Source organism: Phaethon aethereus, assembly GCF_964289735.1.
Source record: "Phaethon aethereus genome assembly, chromosome: 2".
Lineage (NCBI taxonomy): Eukaryota > Metazoa > Chordata > Aves > Phaethontiformes > Phaethontidae > Phaethon > Phaethon aethereus.
In genome coordinates, this window is record NC_138582.1 from 117,363,179 (window position 1) to 117,382,873 (window position 19,695).

Genomic DNA, 19,695 nt, shown 5'->3' on the forward strand with positions numbered 1-19,695 from the left:
AGTCCAGCCTTCATGGACTGCATTGTTGCAGATATAAAGCAGTTAAAAGAATTGCAAATTTGCCTTGCCTGCACTCTGCAGCTTCTAGATACTGTTTGGTGGAGGAAGACAAAGTAGAAAAGGAATTGCTTCCTTGATTACAGAATGATGCATTGGAGGTGAGGAGAGGCAGGGTGGCAGCTTCAAGATGGAGTTAAAAAATAAGTTATTTTGTGGTACTTTTGCTGGGACATTTTGTTTTGCTGAAAATTCTATATAGAAATGTCAGGGACAGAAATCTTGTTTAGCTGTGGACAATCTAGCATATGTTCCCAACTTGGCATCAACTGTTTGGTCATTCTAGCCTTTTTCCAACTCTGACAGGGCTGCAGGTGGGATTGCCTTGAAGACTAAATGGAGCTGAAGACCAGATAAATGTGTCCTCCTTGCCTCAGTTGGGACTGCACACCATTTCTGCTTTGAAATGTGCGGTAATGGTCCCTACTGAAACAGGGCTTTACTGACTGCTCTCATCTGAAAGGACAGTTCTTAAGTTTCCTCAACATATGACAGGACCAAAGGGCTAATAGCTTTGTAAAATATTAAAATCACAATATAAAACTGCATTTATTTTTATATTCTTGGTGTTCAGTGTGCTGAGTTGTTTTATTGGTTATGCTTCAAGATAGTTCTAAGTTTGAGAGACTAGTTTGCCTTTTACAAATTACGGGCTTTAAAAAAAAGCATGTCCAGTGATTTGATGAACTGATGGAGACAACTATCAGAATTTAATGAAGTATTTCCCAAAGTACTAGAAAATATGTTGCTTTCATTTGGGTGCTTCTATTACTTTATTTAATTTTGTATTGTTTTTAGAACCGGATTCATCTGAAACTGTGGTCCTGTCTGTCTTTTTGAAGGGGAATTGTTCTCCATCAGAACTAGAAGGAAATTGTGTGGTTTCATATAATACACCAACAGGTAAGCCATTGGAGATTTCAAATTGATTTGCTGTTTTTGAGGTCTTTTTCTTTACATATAAATGTTCTTTTGAATTATATTGAAGGCAGTAGTAATTAAAGAAATAAAGTGTATCTGAGTCTAGTGTTCAGTTTTAGTTAGTATTTTATGTAGCATCATTAAATTCTGTAATTAGTGTTATAAAGGTAAAATCATATGCTTATGGCTTGGGAAGCAGCTGTACAAGTTTTCCCATTCTAACAATTTTTTCCTAACAATTTGCTTCTGTTCTGCTCTTTAAGACACCACCTCTTGGAGTGAGAAGTTAATTACATCTTTATGACTATTCGGCCTTATGGGCTGCCAACAAATGTGGCAATAGTGGCCTCCCCACAGAGGAGATGATTTGAATAAGCATTGGGAGTGGTTATTCCTCACTACCCTTTTAACAGTTGAACATATTAATCCTAAACAAATAAACTAACCCAAAGGAGTAGAAACTTAGTGGTTCTGTTTTTCAATGACCCTAGTGATAGAACATAGAAGTTTACCCTGCTGTCCATAACTGAAGACTGATTAGCTTAGTTCTACGCACAGCCTTGTGAATGTGTCAGGCTACTGAGAAACTGTATTTAGGCAGGGCTTCCATCTTAAGTTAAATGCAGCATAAAGCAGTTTAAGCTGTGCTTCACTTCCCACTGCTTGGCTTTGCTCCTGCACCTCCTCCCCTGTTGTGCTCACATAGTCAACAATTATTTCTCAGACAGATTTGCTGGTTTTGTTCACTGTACAGGTACAGAGCTATGCCAGCACAAATGGAAGGGTGACATGGAGTAGACAGGCACCAAAGAAATGCACATGGACTTAGGGCTTCTGTGAAGGATGGTGGTCTTGAGGTCACTTTTATTTAAGCATTTATTTCACATCACTTCTCACTTGAAACGTGTTTATGATGATAGTCTAGGTTGCGTGATGATTGAGTTGTTTATTTCTAGACAAAACTGAAACTCCTGTTTTTAAACTTGATTTTACCTTCTTTAGACAAGGCTTGTATATATTTGCAGAGGGTGGGAGAGAAAATGATGCTCCTCTCCTTTTTTGAGACTCTGCACAAAGAGCTTTCACAACTTCAGTCCCTCTGTATTGTGACTCTGCTTATTCCTTGTGAATGAGTTGCTGTACCTTCTTAAGCATCCAGTTTAGTAATATGACTTTAGAAAGGTTTTGTAGTACCAACTGTGTAGGTAGTATACTTTTGAGTATCTTGGATCCTCTGATTTTGAAAGCTTTTTGTTTGGCTGATCTTGTTTCTTTTTGCTTTGCAAGACCAAAGCAGCAAGCTTAAAGGGTATTTGTCACTGGCAAATGAGTGTATTTCTTCCAGGTGATACTAGCTAAACTTATGCTTTATATTTTAGATATTAGATTGGATTCTGCAAGCCTTTTGGTTAGGGAAGTAAAGAATTCTTGTATCTTAAATGTGTTTGATTGTTTATATGCAATTAAAAAAAAAATCTCCTGAAGACATGACATCTAACAGAATTAGGGAACTGTAGAAGAAATTAAAAAAACTTTAATGGTAGAATTTGGAAGGCTTCTAAATAAATGAGCATAATTAAGATCTTGCTAAATTTTTGGATATTTGTGTAAATTATTAAGCTGGGATAATTCTATTCAATTACATACAAATACTAGAGTTACTTGTACAAGGCAATCAAACCCTGAAGTGTAATATACTCATAAACAAAAATTAAGTGCCTTTGTGACTTCATTTTATCTGCATAGAGACTTTTTCCTCTTTTGTTTTTAAAATACCCATATTTGTGGCCAAATCAGTCTTTAGTATATCTCTGTGTGATTCATGCAGCTGAAGGTTAATGAGTCACTCAGTTGGATGGGATTGCAGCATTGATGATGTGGTCTCATGTCTAGTTTTTGGCTACTATTATGTCTTTATGTATTGTCCACTTTACAAATGTATTTTAAGTTCTTTAAAACTTGTTACTACATTTTCTTTTTTCTTATTTGAGTAACTTCTTATGTAATCTTTTTCTTTCTTTTGTCCCATTGCTGGTTGTGCGGTAGAGCTCAATCCTGAAGGTGAGTGAATGGAAAAAATGCAAACTTTGAACAGTTTCATGAGTGACAATGTATGCTCAATAAATTAGATTTGGAAGGGAGCTGTTATTTTACCTGTTATGTCTATAAGTTCTTGTTATCCCTGGCTTGATGCTACGAAGGTGTAAATATTTGAGAAAATTGGAAGTAAATGAGGCTTAGACATAAGACAATTACCCATGGGGAAAATAGTAGTAAAGGTGTTTCTTGGTGAAGTATATTGCACTTCCTCATATGTAACATTGGAATTTTGCAAAGTATTAAGTGCCTTATGCATTGAGATTGGAAATGGAAAACAAAATTGTATGTTCTTTCTTTACCATGTTTTTAGCTTTTTCAAGTTTCAGCAATAACTTAGGCAGCTGACTTGTAGCTTTTTTGGTGCAACTGAAATGGTAATTAAGGATTTGTAGCTAATGCTATACTGTTAGACTGAGTAGCTCTGAGAATGTCACTAACATCTCTTCCTTCTAATTCCTGTTGGAAACATCTTATTCAAGGCTAAAAGGCTGCTTTCTAACTGAGAATACTAGCAGTGCAAAACTTAGCTGTGATTGTGGTAGATATGATACTTGCAAAATGTACAATTGAAAGACAAAACAGGACTGCAAAGTTAGGTTATGTATAGGTAGGCTAAAAGAGAGTAGTTTTGCAATGTAGTTGTGTGCATGTATTGAAAAGATACAGTCCTTGTAGGAGATATTTTACTAACCTTAAAAATATATATTGAGTACAAATTCCCTCACAATTTGAGGAGGAAAAGAAGTTGCTTGTCATAGATTTAGAGATCAACTGAAAGAGTGTTTTCAGCTTTGCAGTGTTCAGAAACAGAAGTTATACATATAAGTACATATATTTGAGTCTTGTTTTTCAATACTTATGCTCTTACGAGTGTACTAGGTGAAGTGAAAAAGTAGATAACTGTTAATAGTTCCTTTCCTTTCCTGGTTTCTGGATATTTCAGGGCACCTTGAGGTGCCATACAGGAAATAGATGCTTGAACCATCTCAGTAAAATGCTACTCTTGGCAAGAATAACTATCACCATGTGATATTTATTTACACATTTCTGCTGTACAAAGCAATTTTAAGAAGTATTAAACACAGTAAATAAACTATATAAAAATAAATGTTTACAATTTGAAAAGGTAACATCCTAAAACTGAAGATTTGTATTTTGCTTTAAGAAATTTCTACTCAAGATGGAAACCTGATGCTGAAGAGAATATTGTGGAGCACAGTAATTTTTTTAGAATTATCCGGGACAAAATTTATTTGGGTTACTGTGAGGTGCACTGGGCTAGTTAAATTCAGGGTCATCAATGCAAGGAAAAGCATAAATTCTCTGAATATTTAACACCCTAAATTAGAGATCTGAGCCTGAATGTTTTTTATCATGTACATCAGTGTTATGTTGTGAATAGAATTAAGATGAATGCATGAGTAATTTGGAATTGAGATCGTAGCTACAGTGCATATAACTATTTTGTTACTTTTATCAGGTAAGTGCATAGTAGGTCTTTACATAGTAGTAATTTGAGATAAGGTTACAAAATTTCAGTTGTTTCAGATTAGAAGAGTATCTGAACTTTTTTCACATTTGTTCTTTTTATAGTGCTAAAATTGTATATTGTGCAATGTATCAGAACTCTAGGTGACATGAGATCTATTACTAGACATAACACAAAAGGATTGAGGTAGTTCTGGCTCCCACACTTTGCTACTGCTTTGTGTTTCTTTACTACCATTTAAATTTCTGAAATATTCTGAAACCCTTTCTCAGCAAGAGTTTTTCGCTGTAATGATAAATTTTGTTGGAGCTTTTTGTTTTGGTTTTCTTACACATAGTTGTTTTGGACTCATCAGCTAGAAATCTCCCCAGTCCCCTCCCAAAGACAGATACCATTTGATTTAGTTTTGATTTGAACTTTGAAATAGTGAAAAATTATGTTTATGATGAGACAGACTGAGAGCAGACTGTCTAGGAAAAGATGGTTTGAAATAAGAAGAAAAACATCTTGTTTTAAATGTAAAAATATCTCAAAATCTTCTTGGCTAGTGTTGTCACTGATTTTTTTCCTGTTGATAAGTCTCCATATCTAAGTAAAATAGTAAGATGTTTGTGTTATTGTTGTCATCAAGAAAAGAGTTTAATTTTCCCATCAGATGGTGAAGATACAGTTGAGTGACTCATTCTGAAAGGTCGTAGGTTTATTGTCAAGGATTTTTTCAGGAATTTTCCTTGGAACCCAGGAATATCCTAGTTGAGGACCTGTCTTAAGCATTCTGCTTGTTTTACATGTTTTTTTCTGTTTTACAAGCTGCTGTACAATAGTTACTTGGAGTCATTATCAGCCAGCCAAAAGAGCTAATGAACTGACAACCAGGGGGATGAATCTGAGGCTTCTAGTAACATTTTTCCTCTGAGATGAGCCTTAGAAACAATTTTTCATTGCAAGAGACCTGTAAAGCAGCAAAGTTGTTAGCAAAAATTGGTGCTTGAATGACTGTGAAATGTTTGACCTTTATTTTTATACTAACCTGCTAAGCTTACATGACTGATAACCTCTGTGGAGCTATCAGTTTCCTGACTTTGTCTCCATATGATCTATGACAGTAACTTTATTATCTCTGAAAATGTACTTTGTTAAATTCTCCTGAGTGTTGGGTTAATGTTTGAGTTTTGTGGGTTATTTGGGGGAGGATGAGTGATTGTTGCTATGACTGACATTAATACTATTCTCAGTAAGATGTTTATTGGTGCCTATTAGTGATGTCAATACCCAAACAAAACAAGGTATCCCTGTTAGCTGCTTCATCAAAGAACCCACCTCAAAAGTACCATAATCTGGCTGTCCAAATGAGCAAGAACTCTGTATTTTGGAGCAACTAGCACTTTTACCTTTCACATAGAACATACTGAGCAATTTCTGACATGCCAACAATTTTAAACAGTGTTTATATTTGAACAAATGACATGTTCTAATGAACATGTTTTCTAAATGTTAAAACTTCCTCTTTTTCTCTTGCACTGTTCTGATGAAATTGCGTATGATATTAGATCCAAATACCAATGGTAGTAACCAATTTGTTCTACAGTTCTGTTTTATTATAGTGCAATGAGTTGAAAGATAGAATTTAATATACCTTTCAGTAATAATCTAATAGATACTTTTTTTAAAGGCACAAACCTCTGACAGATGATAGAAAAGTTGCATAGATGTTATTTAAGAGTATAAAAAAAAAGAGTAAATGTGTTCTTAAAAAGGATTTAGTTTGTGATATTCTTTATGAAAACATACATGCTTCAGCTTTGGGTTTGAAGCATCAGGAGTAATCACACAGCTGCCATGTATGTTAAAGTAGAATTGTTTAGAGCATTAAGTAAAATATTAATTTTCATTGCATGTAAGTATGAACATAGATATGCAGTGGATTTGGCTAATGACTCTTGCATTCCCATTCAGTGGAAACGTTCACTTGAAAGGTAATTAAAAGTATTAAAACTTAAAGATATTTTAGGTGGAAAATTTAAAAAAAAATGGGAATTTTTACATCACTTTTGTTTTAATATATTCCTTAATCACATTAAAAATATCTTGTTATACCTCTTTGAGGACAGTAGTGTGAAGTACCTCATATTCAGAATATGGATGTGAAAGATGAACCTGTGTTCTTTCATTTTAGGAATACTGAAAGTTGCACAGTGTAACTTCAGACTGCCTTTACGGTTAGTTTGCTCTCCAGCTCAACCTTCAAAAGCAGCAAACCACAAGCTAACTATTGATACCAATAAACCTCCTGTCAGTTTTCTCACCGTTTTTCCAGGTAGGTTTTTAAATATGTCTGTAATAGGAGACGTGTTAGGAACTCCAACAGGAGTTGTTTGTCTGTGCCAAGTAATGAGGTAATTTAACAAAGCTAATATTAGAATGTTTAAAAAGTATATTTTGAAAGAAGTGATGGCATAACATTTCAATAATAATCCACTTGGCCTAGTATATCTGTGTCTGGTAAAACTGCAGATTTCTGTACACAGTGGACATGATACAGATCTAATTTTTATGTATCCAGAAAATCATTTAACATAAAATTGCATCGGTGGTGTTGTAATGGGGAAAACATGGGTGTTCATTTAAAAAAAGGTAAGCAGGGCAAAAAAGTGCTAAATGCTATATGTAGGGGGTACAGTTGCTTTTGAGGAAGATTTGTGGAGTTCTTGATGTATTGGTCTGGAGCTGATCTTATTTAATAATTTCATTAGTCTTTTTGGTCCAAAAAGACGACATGTACTTAGTGATATTTTCTGATGCACAAACATGACCTACTTTTTATATTCAGGAGAATATTAAAATAGTATGAAGCTGGAATTAGGTGCCATTTAGGACTGGAAAAATAAGAATGAAATTGAGTACTATAAAGTATAATGTTATGAAAATCATTCCTGCTGTAATTATGTGCTCATAATTTGGAAAAGATAGAGGAGGTGTAAGTTACTGCAGGAATACTCTGTGGTACAATATGGTACAATCATAGGCAAAATAAGAACTGAGGATGCATTAGACAAAATGTTTCCATGCAGGAAACTAATATCATGTTACGATGCACTGGCACACTGAGTGCTTGTTGCCAATGTTAAATAAAAACTAATTAAAACTCACAAGTGTAGAAAAAGACTATGAGCATTATCTAGGGATTTAAGAGAGAATTAAAAGAAATTGACTCATTTGGCTTAATAAAACACAGGCAAAAAAAGGGAAAACAGTTGCCTGAAGTAAATATTTTGTGGCTGCATCATTGATCTAGATGATCGTATTAGCACAAGAACAAATGAATAAACAGGGCTTTTAAAGTGATTGTGACTAAGTTCAGTCTGGCAGTGATTAAGTTTCTGAACTTCAGAGGACTAAGGTTCTGGAACAGTTTTCTGGGAGCTGTATGGGCCAACAACTTTAATATTTTTAAGGTTGAGCTGCATATCTTCTTGGAAAAGCTTATCTAGTACACTTGTCTGAGAGCAGTGGAGTAGGCATGGTTGGGGTTTTTGGTAGTATGATTTTCTTCACTTTGAGGGTAAATATACCTTTTCTCTCAAATGTGTGTGCTATGTAATACTTGAAACAGAGAAACTTTTTTCAAAGACTTACATTTTGGAGTTTTGATCATAGGCTTCCATTATGGCTAAGCAATAATAAATTCATGGAATTACGGATTTCTGTTTAGAGATGCCTTCAAAATAGCGCATTAATATTTTATTTTTAACCTAGGGATTGTTGAAAATGTAACCCAAAGCATAGGCCTAATACGTTCCAGAAGGTGGTATTAAAATCTTCTGATTTCTGTTCATCCCATTTGGCGGGGGGAGGGGGACAGGGCAGCAGGGCAGATTAAAAAAGCATGCTGTTTATGATGTGATCTGTGAAGGAACTTTGGATTCTTGGTGTACTCAGTAAAAATTGTCTCTCTTCTATTCCCTGTTTCGCCTTTTTTGGGGGGAAGGTTGGGAGCAGAGGTTACATGGAGTAGTTTTTAAAGTATGGTACTCTAAAATTGAGCCTTTTAATCTGGTATGATCTGCTACATGAAAAGAGAAGAAAGGTGGGCATGCATGGACTTTGAAGAATAGCTAGTTTTAGCAAGCTAGATGTTTGTGCTCTGTGCTGAGAGCTGAAAACAGAGCATGCTTAAGCATTTTCATTATAATTTCCACATAATTTTTGCCTAAATGTCTGAATTAGGGGTGGCCTTGCATCCAGTAAAAGATGATAGTTTTTGGGCTGCACACTAATTACAAATCTTTTTAGATGGTACAGACTGAACCTCTGAGGAATCTACATTTTCTTTCCAGGCTAGGGAAGAACAACAGTGTGTGGCTCACCTTTCACCTGTGAATGAAGGGAGGGTACACCAAACTACTATTGATGTTCTTTACTTCTGAGCCCTAAGAAGGGGAGCACTGTCACTCAGATTGCTTTTCCGAAATTGTTTATGCAAAGGTTGATATGTTCCTGGCTATGGCTTGATGTTTGAATACCAGTGTTGAATTATAGAAAACTGTATTTAACTTTCTCTTTCAGATTTTGTTGATCCATCTGAGGATGACCAGGCAAATGTTCTTGGATTTCAGTTTTTAACTGGTTCAAAAACAACCCTTCTTGCTTCAAAAACATCACGTAAGTGTTATTAGTATTAATGTAAAAGGGCCTGATCATCAGTTAATATATGTACAAAACGAGAACGTGGATCATACAAAGAAGGATAGTTGCTGTGTGAGAATTAACACAGGAGTTTCAACGTGTTAACTTGTTTCTTATACCCTGTCAAGTATCTAATTATGTTACTAGGGAAGGCACAGAATTTTATAACAAAACAAAAAATCACATTCAAAATATAGTACACTATAGTGACAATTCTTTGAAAAAAATGGGTTGTCTTAGAGTTTTTAGCAATGTTTTTATTAATGAATTAATACTGTCCTTATGAAAAAAGCTGCTTCTCTGAACTATTTCAACACCTGTGTTTGGAAATAGTCATCTACTGGAATTTTTGAAAGGGACTAAAAAGCAGGTTTCTCACTCTTCACAGACTTTTAGTAACCCTTGACTTTAGGCATCAGATGCTACTTGCTTCTCTACATCTAAGTAAATGGCTGTCTGTATCTTTAGAATCCCGTGTATCTTTAAGTATAGGATTATGGATTCAATATCCTTCCTTATGACTACAGAATATATGAACATGCATGTAGATATGCTGTTACCTGGTGCAGTGTTTCTTGTATAAGGCAATCTGTGAATTAAGTAGGCATGTTCCCACCGCCTGTGAGTTTGTGATCTTTAAAAAAAGATTGTTTCTTTTCATTTTTGAGAGTTGATGGTCTTTCCTTGTACAGCTACCCAACTTGCAAAACTCTTGGCATGTGCCGTGGAACCAAATCAGTTCAATTGTGTTTAGCATTTTCCATGCCAGCAGAGCACAAAGTCTGCATTTAATACAGCAGACTAACAAATTGAAATGCTAGAATACCTGTTTCTCATTGCGGAGAGTTCAAATGGAACACTGTGTGAATGTTTTATGAAAACTGTTTTGAGTGAGAAATCGCAATCTAGTTTGTTGATGTGGAATTCTTTCAACACAAAAATAATCTGCCTCACTGTTTTCAAAAATCACCATTCATGATGGGTTATATAAATATTGGTGGTGTCAACTGTGAGCTATGAGATATTTAATACCTTTTCTAATGTAATTAAATGTGTTAAAAACAGAAACCATCTGGAGAGAAACTTTCATTGTACCAAGAATCACTTTACATTTCTAAGGTTCAAAGCCATTTGTATTGGTTTGTGTATGCATTATTTGCATGTTTTTTTATTGTTAGTTTTTTTTAATATTTGCTTAAATAGATCGTAAACAAGTTTAAACTAACTAGACATGCAATGCTTGTTTCTAAAAACTAAAGAATTTAAAGGATTCATAAGTAGCTTTTTTCTGGATTGCAATTTAAATCTTTCTTTTGGACTTACTTTTGCATAGTTGCTAAATCTGATGCTGTGTAAAGGATAAATTTGTGTCTATGTAATGAATGTGTTTTAGCTTCTAGCGAGGCTGTAACTTTTAATTCCCCCACCTCAAACCATCAAGCTTTTCTTCTCAGGTTTGTTTATTCACTAGCTAGGAATGACGCTTGCAGTCTTACTATAAACTTTCCCACACTGCTTTACTTGTGAAGTTCACTCTGCAAAAGGGATTTAAAATATCTGTTTCTCTTAGTATGACTACTCATTTCTTGTGTCTGGGGATCCTTACTTTAGAAAACAAATGAATGTGATGCCACCTTCCATGTTAGCAGCCTGTTTCCCGCATCCATTTCATGCATTGGATTGGGTTGGGTACAGAATTTCTTAAGGGAGTTTGCTTATTTGAAATGTTACCTAAGTAAAAATTATTTAAAAAAATAATTTGTAAAATGTCTAATACTCAAGTATAACTCAGAATATTTTTTCTGAACAGAGATTATCCGTAATACAAAAGCGTTGTTGGGTAAAGTTTCATTATATGAAAATGATTGTGCTTGAGTGGACAGAGCTTCTATGGAATTAATGAATGCAGATGAAATTATGTATTATTTGGGAGGTCCTTATTCTGCTATGTAATTTAACACTGAGTTCATACTTTGTAAAAGTGCCTATGCATCATTACCATTGTGGAAATGTTCTTCAAAAAGAAAATTGTATGTTTAGATGTATAGTGATTGGAAGTAATGGTGTTTCAGAAGAGTAAAAAAGTTAATTAGGACTGATCAATCCTTATTTCTGTTTTTCTATGAAAGAAGTTAATCTTGGACAACGGAAGAAGAAATCTTTTTCCATATCCCTTATCAAATGGACCTTAAGTTCTGAATGTGAAGAACTTGATGTAGGAATGAAAGTCTCCAGGTTCACTTGGGTTTTACTGCTGAAGCTGCAAACATGAATGACATCTGTTCTCACATTCATTTTTAATTGTATGAGCTAATCCATTTTAAACAACGTAGGAACTGAAGATGTTACTTCAGCCTGTTGAGCAGACTGCTGCAAAGAAGCCCAGTCTGAAGTTCATTTTGACAGTTAATACATTTTAAAAAAAAGCTTGCCTCATGTAAATTAAGGTTTTGAGGTTTTTTGATGAAATTTTTTAAAACTCTTTCAAAAGAAGGAAAAATGTCTTTACTGAGAGAGTGGTCAAGCAATGGAACAGGCTGCCCTGGGAGGTGGTGGAGTCACCATCACTGGAAGTGTTCAAAAAACGTATAGACGTGGCACTTCAGGACATGGTTTAGTGGCCTTAGTGGTGTTGGGTTGATGGTTAGACTTGATGATCTTAAAGGTCCTTTACAACCTTAATGATTCTGCGATTAATCAAAGTGTAAAGAAGGCTTGACTGCTAAATTGTGGCTGGGCTCTTTTTTTGTGCTGAGACTTCCTGGCTGAGAAGTGAACAGAATCTTCTAGACTTTCTTCTTCATATAACTTGCTGGCAGGGCAACCATTCTTAATGCACGTTGTGTTAGTTGGACAACCTGTGGTAGTGTTAAAAGCCTTTGTAACCTATGTAATCTCTTCATGCTCTTCAGTCTCCTGCTTTCCTGTTTGAGAATTTTCTGAAAATCTATTGTAATTGTCTGTAACAAAGCTTATTTTAACAAAAAGCAAACACAACTTGTTTAACTATTATAAAAGCACAGGATGAGCAGAAGTACAGTTACTTTTTTCATTGTATTTCTGTTTAAAGCATGTGTTAGTACAGCTAAAGATGCTCAGTTTCCTACAGTTTCTAAATCTAATTTGTGTTTTCTGAGAGCTGGAAGATCATGTAAAGCAAATGACTGCAATGCTCTCTGCTCAGGTCATGGTAAAATTAGATTGTGTTTGTATTGACCAACAAACAATGTATGGAAACTAAATATGCATTTTGGAGGAAATTAGTTTTATCCATTTTAAACCATTAATGTATTAGATATGTCAATTATAAGTGGAATGACTGTTGATTTGGCCTGAAAGCATCTGAGCTAATTTCCCTCAAGGAAAAATCACTTAAGGCAAAGTACGATGATACATCCAACTAAGTCCAGCCATTACACTGTGAGTGTTTAAAAAATGGATATTGAGTTGAATGTTATCTTTAGCAGATGGTGTTCTTTTCTTTAACAGGCGTGTTTTTAAATAAAACTTGCTTCTTTCCTGTTACACTGTAAACAGAATTTGTCATTCTGTATTCAGTGAAATACGTGTCCTGGGAATGATGTCAGTGGTAATGTCAAACAATCCTGAATTACTAATGTTGAGAAAATTTTAAATAAGTACATTCAAGTTCTAAGGAATTCTGGTTAATTTGGTTTACTGTGAACCTTGTTAACAAGGGCAAAAAAAAGAACTGTTTTGTATCAAATGCCGGCAATGTCTTTCCTCATAGCAACATTTCTATCTATCCTTTTGGGTAAGATATTGGTAGATGAGTAATGAAAAGAAATAAGGAATTGTTTGAAAGTGTTTCTCTGGGGGGAAAACCAAAATTAAAATGCTGCTATGATTTTTCCACAATATTTTCCTCTCAACATTTAATTACTTCTGATTTCCTGGAAACCTAAGAGAGGATTATACAAATGTGGACTAGAAACAACGGAAATAAAATCTCATCCTACTGGCTTGATAATTTGAAAATCACTAAAATGTGATAAGTTAAAGGAATTTTCTGGGATGGGTAAGACTGGCTAACAGGATTTGTTTTATCACTTTAGTTTATATTAACACTTTCATTTCTACACTAAGCCATTTTTACAAAGCCATAGTGTGTGGATGGATAAAAATCGCCTTCTATCAGCTGTATCTAGAGTGAAGCATAGCACTGTCAAAAATGAATATTGTCGTCTGTGACTAGTTAGAGTAATACTTTTCCTTCCAGAAGGTATCCTAGGAAGTGGAGATGTAATAAAAATGATATTGAGTATATTATCTAAGAACTCAATAACGGTTTCCAAGAGACATTCAAGATTTTAGGTGGATTGGAGTTGGTTTGTTACCACTGTTGTCAGATGCTTAGGATGCTTTGCTTCTGTCATGGTCCAAAGTGAATTGAGCCTGATTCTGCTCCAACCCTCAGAAAAGCTCACTAAGTTTGTATTATGGCAGAGAATTGCGGACAGCCTGTTTTTTATGACTTGATATCATCCAGTAATTCTCTTGTTTCCTTATTGTGGTAGTTCTTCATAGTTTTTTGTTCTTCATGAGCAGGCCACACTCTGAAGTAAGTAGTCCTGAGGCAATAAATACTTTCATTTTGTGCTACAAAATTGTCTGTTAGTTAGGATTAAAAGAGGGAGTATTTAGGACTGACATCAATAAAATCCAAGTATTTCTTTAACACTAGAGAACACGTGTATCTCATGAAAATCTTCTATAGACTTTGGATACAGTTAAAGTTAAATTTGTGTTATCTAAACCATGCTGTGTAGTGAATGTATGTGGCTTAAATGTGTTTTTATTAGTCTTGTATTTGTTCTTGTTTTCAAAGAACGATATAGGATCCAGAGTGATCAGTTAGAAGACCTTTGGCTGATAACAGAAGAGCTCACGCTTCGACTCGAAGAACATTTCAAGAAGCAAAACTGCAAAGATTTTGCATGTACCTTTTCTGGTTCAATTCCCCTGCAGGAATATTTTGAACTAATTGATCAACATTTTGAGGTATGTTACATATGTGAATTGTTAATGTTCTGCTAGTTTAAAAACTGCTTTTATGTTAGTACTATGATTAATCTGTAGCTATCATAGGCATTTTGCTTTCAAAAAATAAACTTGCATGTAAGATAGTGCTGGAAAAAATTTATCATTTAGTTTTTAACATATGGAGTATACCTTGCCTCAGAACCAGCCCTTGTGATCAGCAGAGCGCAGGTAGCTAGTGTGCAGTCTGCAAATGATACAAATTATGGTAGTAATATTTGCCGTCCTGCTCACTGCCTGGACAGAAGTCCTTCATTCTTCATTCACTAACATGTTAATTGTAAAGTTGTTTCTAAAACTTGTCCTTAGTTTTACACTGTTTTACTCTTCTGTAATAAGGAAGCCATGAACATTTTATTTTCTTTTGCTGAATAATCCTGGTAATTATATAAAGGCTCACCTTTATTTAGTGATTTTTGTGTTAGAGGTATGTACTAGAAAATGGTAAGGTGATTAAAAGATAAAGTAAGAATTCTTATGATCTGGACATTTGATGTACAATGTTATTCAAAGTTTTGTGAACTCTTCAAGAAAGTTTGTTACTATAGCTGATCAGTATATATAAAAGGAAAAGGGATTTCACTTCAGAAAAAGACATCCAAACAGTGCAGAATTTAGTACTTCTATTCACGCTTAAGGGAATAACCGTTTACTTTCTACTGCAATGAATATCAAATCCAATACACTGTGTGTTTGTCATAAATAGCACACCAAAACAAGAAGTCTTGAGATCCTGGTGGTGAAATTTCACTCTTGTAGTTAGGCTTCTTGATGAGATATTTATGCATTTACATGGATTGTTGTGGCTATTGGCAATTAGTTTTGATTTCAGTGGAAAATGATAATTCTTGAAAATGTTAATAAGCTTCACAAAGGAGTGTAATATATGAAACCGGTATAAAGGACACTATCATATTTGAATAATACACATTCTCCCAAAAATTTTACTATCGTTCTCTCATTTCATTTGGAATGTGCATACATAATGTATATGACCTTTAACCTGAACTCTTGAAAACCCTTAAATTGCAGCTACGTTTGAATGCTGAAAAATTTCAGGAGCTGTTATCTGCAAGGGCTGTACAGTTTCGAGCTATTGAGCGGCGATTGCTGACACGATTCAAAGACAAAACTCCTGCCCCTCTTCAACATCTGGACACCTTGCTAGAAGGAACGTTCAGAGAGGTCAGTACAGTTTGATTATGAGCCTAACCTTTCTTTATGTTGTTGGTAAAACTTAGCTTAAAGCATATAAGCTATGCTTTCCTGGTTACATTTACCATCCAAGAGACGAGGAAGCAGTAATTTGTTTAACCTAATATTCCCTGTAACTTTCCAGATGATTTGCACTAGTCTTATTTAATCTGTGACCTCAGAATCTTTACTCCGGGGTCACACCAGCTTGACAGCACATCATTCTTTCCTAACCGATGTTGATAGTGTAAATATTTTATAGTTCATGTGAAAATATTTTATAGTTCATAGCTTGTGTAAATATTTTATGGTACACTGTAAACTGGTGGAATGGTTTGGCTGGTGTAACATTCACAACAAAACTGTCTGAGGCTGACCATGTCCTTCCTTATGGAAATTTTATGTTCTAATCATTTCAGAATGTGATAGCTGCAGAACAACAATGATTAAAAAAAAAATTCAGTCCTAAACCATCCCCATAGTGGAAGTACACAAGGAATAAAACAGTTTTTCTTCCTTTTCCTGCCTCAGCCCTGCATTACTTTAGAATAACCCTTTTTTCTTGATGCATACCCTTTGCTAAGAAGTTACTTTGTGTTTTGTGCTTTTCTGTTGGAGAGTCTGATTTTATTTTCTAACATGCCTTGTTAGAGAAGCTGAGTCACAGTTAGATTCCTTTCTGGAAAAAAGACTTAACCTCTATGTGTTGTTGTATATCACAACACTGAAAAAACAAAGGTGTTAAGGAAAAATATTTTTCCCTATTGTTTGCTCTAAGAAAACACTTCTCTAAAGTGGAGAAAACTGCCTTTCCATGTATGATTATACATGAGTGGGATTTGCCTTTATTTCAGTCTTTTTACTGTGAATGAGTTAACTCTGAGGTGGTTTAAGTTTGAATGTGGTGTTTTCTGATTACTTTAAGAAATACTAGGTATTGTTGTGATAGATGGGTGAGTCTTTAACACTTTGAAATGGCATGACTAAATAAGCCCTAAAGATAAACAAAAGTGACTCTTGAGTCTGCTTTTGCTGTGTAGAACTGTTGCCTTTAAACTTAAAAGCAACTGGGATGTGCTCAACAGTTTTCTTGTGCAGTTGAACTGAAAGAGGAGTTCTGAGAATTTGACAAAAATCAGGTAGTTGAAATAGACACATATTGCGGAAGCTTATTTTATAAGGTACTTCGAAGTTAGATGGGTGCTTTTCTTATCAATTACTGTTGTAAGCCTTTTTAATTAGAATTAGTGTAGTTGAAAGGAGAATGAGGAAAAATGTTTCTTTCTAGAGAACAAATGCTTATGTTTTTCCACATTTATTAAAACTTTGTTTTAGGCAAGCTCATGTTTTTCTTGTTATATTTCCTTTGTTGTTTTCTTTTGTTAGTATGACAAAGAAATGTTTTTATTGTTAGTGCAAACAGAAGTGTAGTAAACAGTAATTACCATAGAGACCCCACTGCTGCATATGTTTTGAAAGTGAGAGCCATGGTAGGATTTAATATTGTCTCTTTGCTATGTTGGTGAAATTAAATTGCTTCATGATGCATTTCCTAGATTAGAAAAGATCTTGTTTTCTTCAGTATAATCTTCTGTCTTTATTTGAACAAGTCTATTGAATGCAAATAGTTGAAATATTCAAAATATGGTGTATATATATAGGAATAATGAGGCTGGATAAATATGAAGTATAAAGTGTCACTCCAAAAATTCTTTTAAGTGTGTTGCATTTTTGACATAGGAATTAATATGATTATATTTTTGAGAATACTGTTCTTCTGAAGAACTGTTCAAACAAGTTGCCTCTATTTTTCCTTTTGGAAAGTTGTTGGTTTTGAGCACCATGGTTGTGTTTAGTAGTTTTCCTAATGCAGAACGCATTGCAATGAAGAATGGTGATTCATATCCCATAGACTCCTAGTGGAATGACTCTTACTTGCTTCAGTGGAATTTGGATTAAACTCTGAATAAGTGACCTAGAAGTTGTAGGGGTTTTTGTAATAAGAGATATGATAAATGCCACAAAAAATTACACTGGCTGTTAGAAAAGAAACTGATTTTTATTCTCTTGCCATTGTCTGAGAATCTTATCTCCTCCCTTACGTTAAATATTTTTATAAGGAGAAAAGAAAAATTTACTTTTTTTTATCCCCCTCATTTTCACCAAAGTAATTGTTATGTACAAAGAAAGGTTTTAGAATCATAGAATCTTTGGGTTGGAAGGGACTTTTAAAGGTCATCTAGAACTTTTGTTACTTTTTACATTGGGTTTTGCAGTCAGGCGGGAAATACATCTGTTTTGGTTTTATAGTGTATTCCAAACATTTTCATCTAGAACAGGAAGGAGTTTCCAGTTAGTAAGAGTATGTGATTTTATTATTCTTTTTAACCTAGAATCTCCAGAATTGGAGCTCTATGAGTTACATTAGGGATCTATGAGTTACATTCTTTATAGAATAACTAATATGTCTTAGGAATTTTTAAAAATTGAAGCTGTAATGGTATAACCTCTCCAAATACACAGGGGTATAAAGGTGCCTCTTACTGCTTTCCTCACTTCCTTGCATCAGAACAGTTATACAGCAGATATATAACCTTTTAAATACAGCCTTTTAAATACAAATTAAAAAATGGTGAATATTCAACTCATGTAGCTTCATTGCCTAAGTGTGATACATACCTACTTTAAACCTAATTCTGTACAGTTTCTTTGCTTTTATCTGCTAATTGTTATGAATTGCTGAACTGATTTGAATTTTACAACTGAAATAGATTGCAAATGTTAATTTTTGGATTTTCAACTTCAAGTAAAAGCTGTGTGTGTGGTATGTAAGTAGATGTACAATGTATGTCAAACCTATAGATATTAAACCAGAGAAAATTAATAAAGCTGCATTTGATTCTCTGGTAAGAACTATTTCTATTTTTGCATTAGTCCTTGTATGTTACCAACAAGGCAGGATGTATTTAGTGCTACAATAGAATTACTATGGGGTTTATTATAAGAGAGCTTTAGCCTTACTTTTCATTTTCACGATAACAGAGAAATGTATAAGCAGGCATCAGTGTGTGCAATGATGAAAAGCTTGCTTTTGGTTTTACAGTCCTGTTTAATCTTTTGTTCTAGAATTTGTCTTTCTGAAATAATATTATAAGTCTAAATAGATTTGAGTGAGTACTAACAACAGTAAAATAGTGACATCAGGTGTCCCATTTTGGAAGGAAAAGAAAAGCTGTTATATACGTAGTAGCCTTGTATATTAGAGAAAGGAAATGTTATTCTCATGATGTCTAGAAGTGATTTGTAGGAAGGTGCTATGAAAATAATGGAAAAATCAGTTTGCAGTAGATGCTATTTGTATGCCTATGACTTTCTTGATCTCTGCTTAAAAAAATTACTAGTGCAATGCTGCTAGCTCTTGTTCTAAAAAAGGAATTTAGACAAATTTAAAAGCAATTGAACAGTAGTTGAGGTTGCATAGATGTTTTGTAGTTTGAAGGCTTCAAATATGAAATGAGATTGCAGCCAATTTTGTGGTAGCTGTTGTAAACAGCATGTACTTTGTATAATGCTCATCTACTAGATACATGTTATTGCTTGAAAGTGTAATTTAATGATTTTTAGTCTCTACAATGTGTTTCGTCATACCGAAAAAAAAAAATCAGTTTGACAGTAATTCCAGGGCAAGCACCTGCAGCTATAATTTTCATGCATTGACTCTTGATGTACGTTATTTGGGTTTTCAAGTACAAGCTGGAACTAACAAGTGTCATAAAAATCAGGTGGTTCAATTTCTTATTTCAACGAACATGGGTTTTATCCTAGTGAATATAAGCAATACTAGCTGCGTCTAGTTGTAAGCTATGTTTAACCCTGTAACCATGTTTGGAAGACTACTGCAGTTACATTCTTTTAGGGAAAGGGGAGGAAGGATGAACTTGAAATGTGGGGTGGAGTTCTCCTAGGGCCTTAACTGTTAGCCAATTTTAAGTACTTCTATCTTGTCTCAGATTCATGTTTTAAGAGTTCAAGTTTACAAAAAAAAATGTAATGACAAAGTAATTGCTTCTATATTGCATTATATTACTATAAAAGGTAGCAAAATTAAGAGAAATCACACAGCAAACAGATTTGTCCTATATCCCCATACTTCCATCATACGTAGTAAGCATAGCTCCCTTCCTATT

At 34.4% G+C, this 19,695-nt stretch overlaps 1 protein-coding gene across 1 annotated transcript in view; it reads left to right on the top strand.

Annotated features, from left to right (window-relative positions):
• BBS9 (Bardet-Biedl syndrome 9) overlaps nucleotides 1–19,695 on the top strand; it is a gene marked incomplete at both ends in the record, with an annotated part of 309,474 nt that overhangs the window by 68,980 nt on the left and 220,799 nt on the right. The window contains 6 exons of the mRNA XM_081996969.1: nucleotides 856–960; nucleotides 3,025–3,039; nucleotides 6,744–6,884; nucleotides 9,134–9,229; nucleotides 14,103–14,275; nucleotides 15,347–15,499. Of these exons, the coding sequence (XP_081853095.1) occupies nucleotides 856–960; nucleotides 3,025–3,039; nucleotides 6,744–6,884; nucleotides 9,134–9,229; nucleotides 14,103–14,275; nucleotides 15,347–15,499 (683 nt within the window). The remainder of the gene's footprint in view (nucleotides 1–855; nucleotides 961–3,024; nucleotides 3,040–6,743; nucleotides 6,885–9,133; nucleotides 9,230–14,102; nucleotides 14,276–15,346; nucleotides 15,500–19,695) is intronic.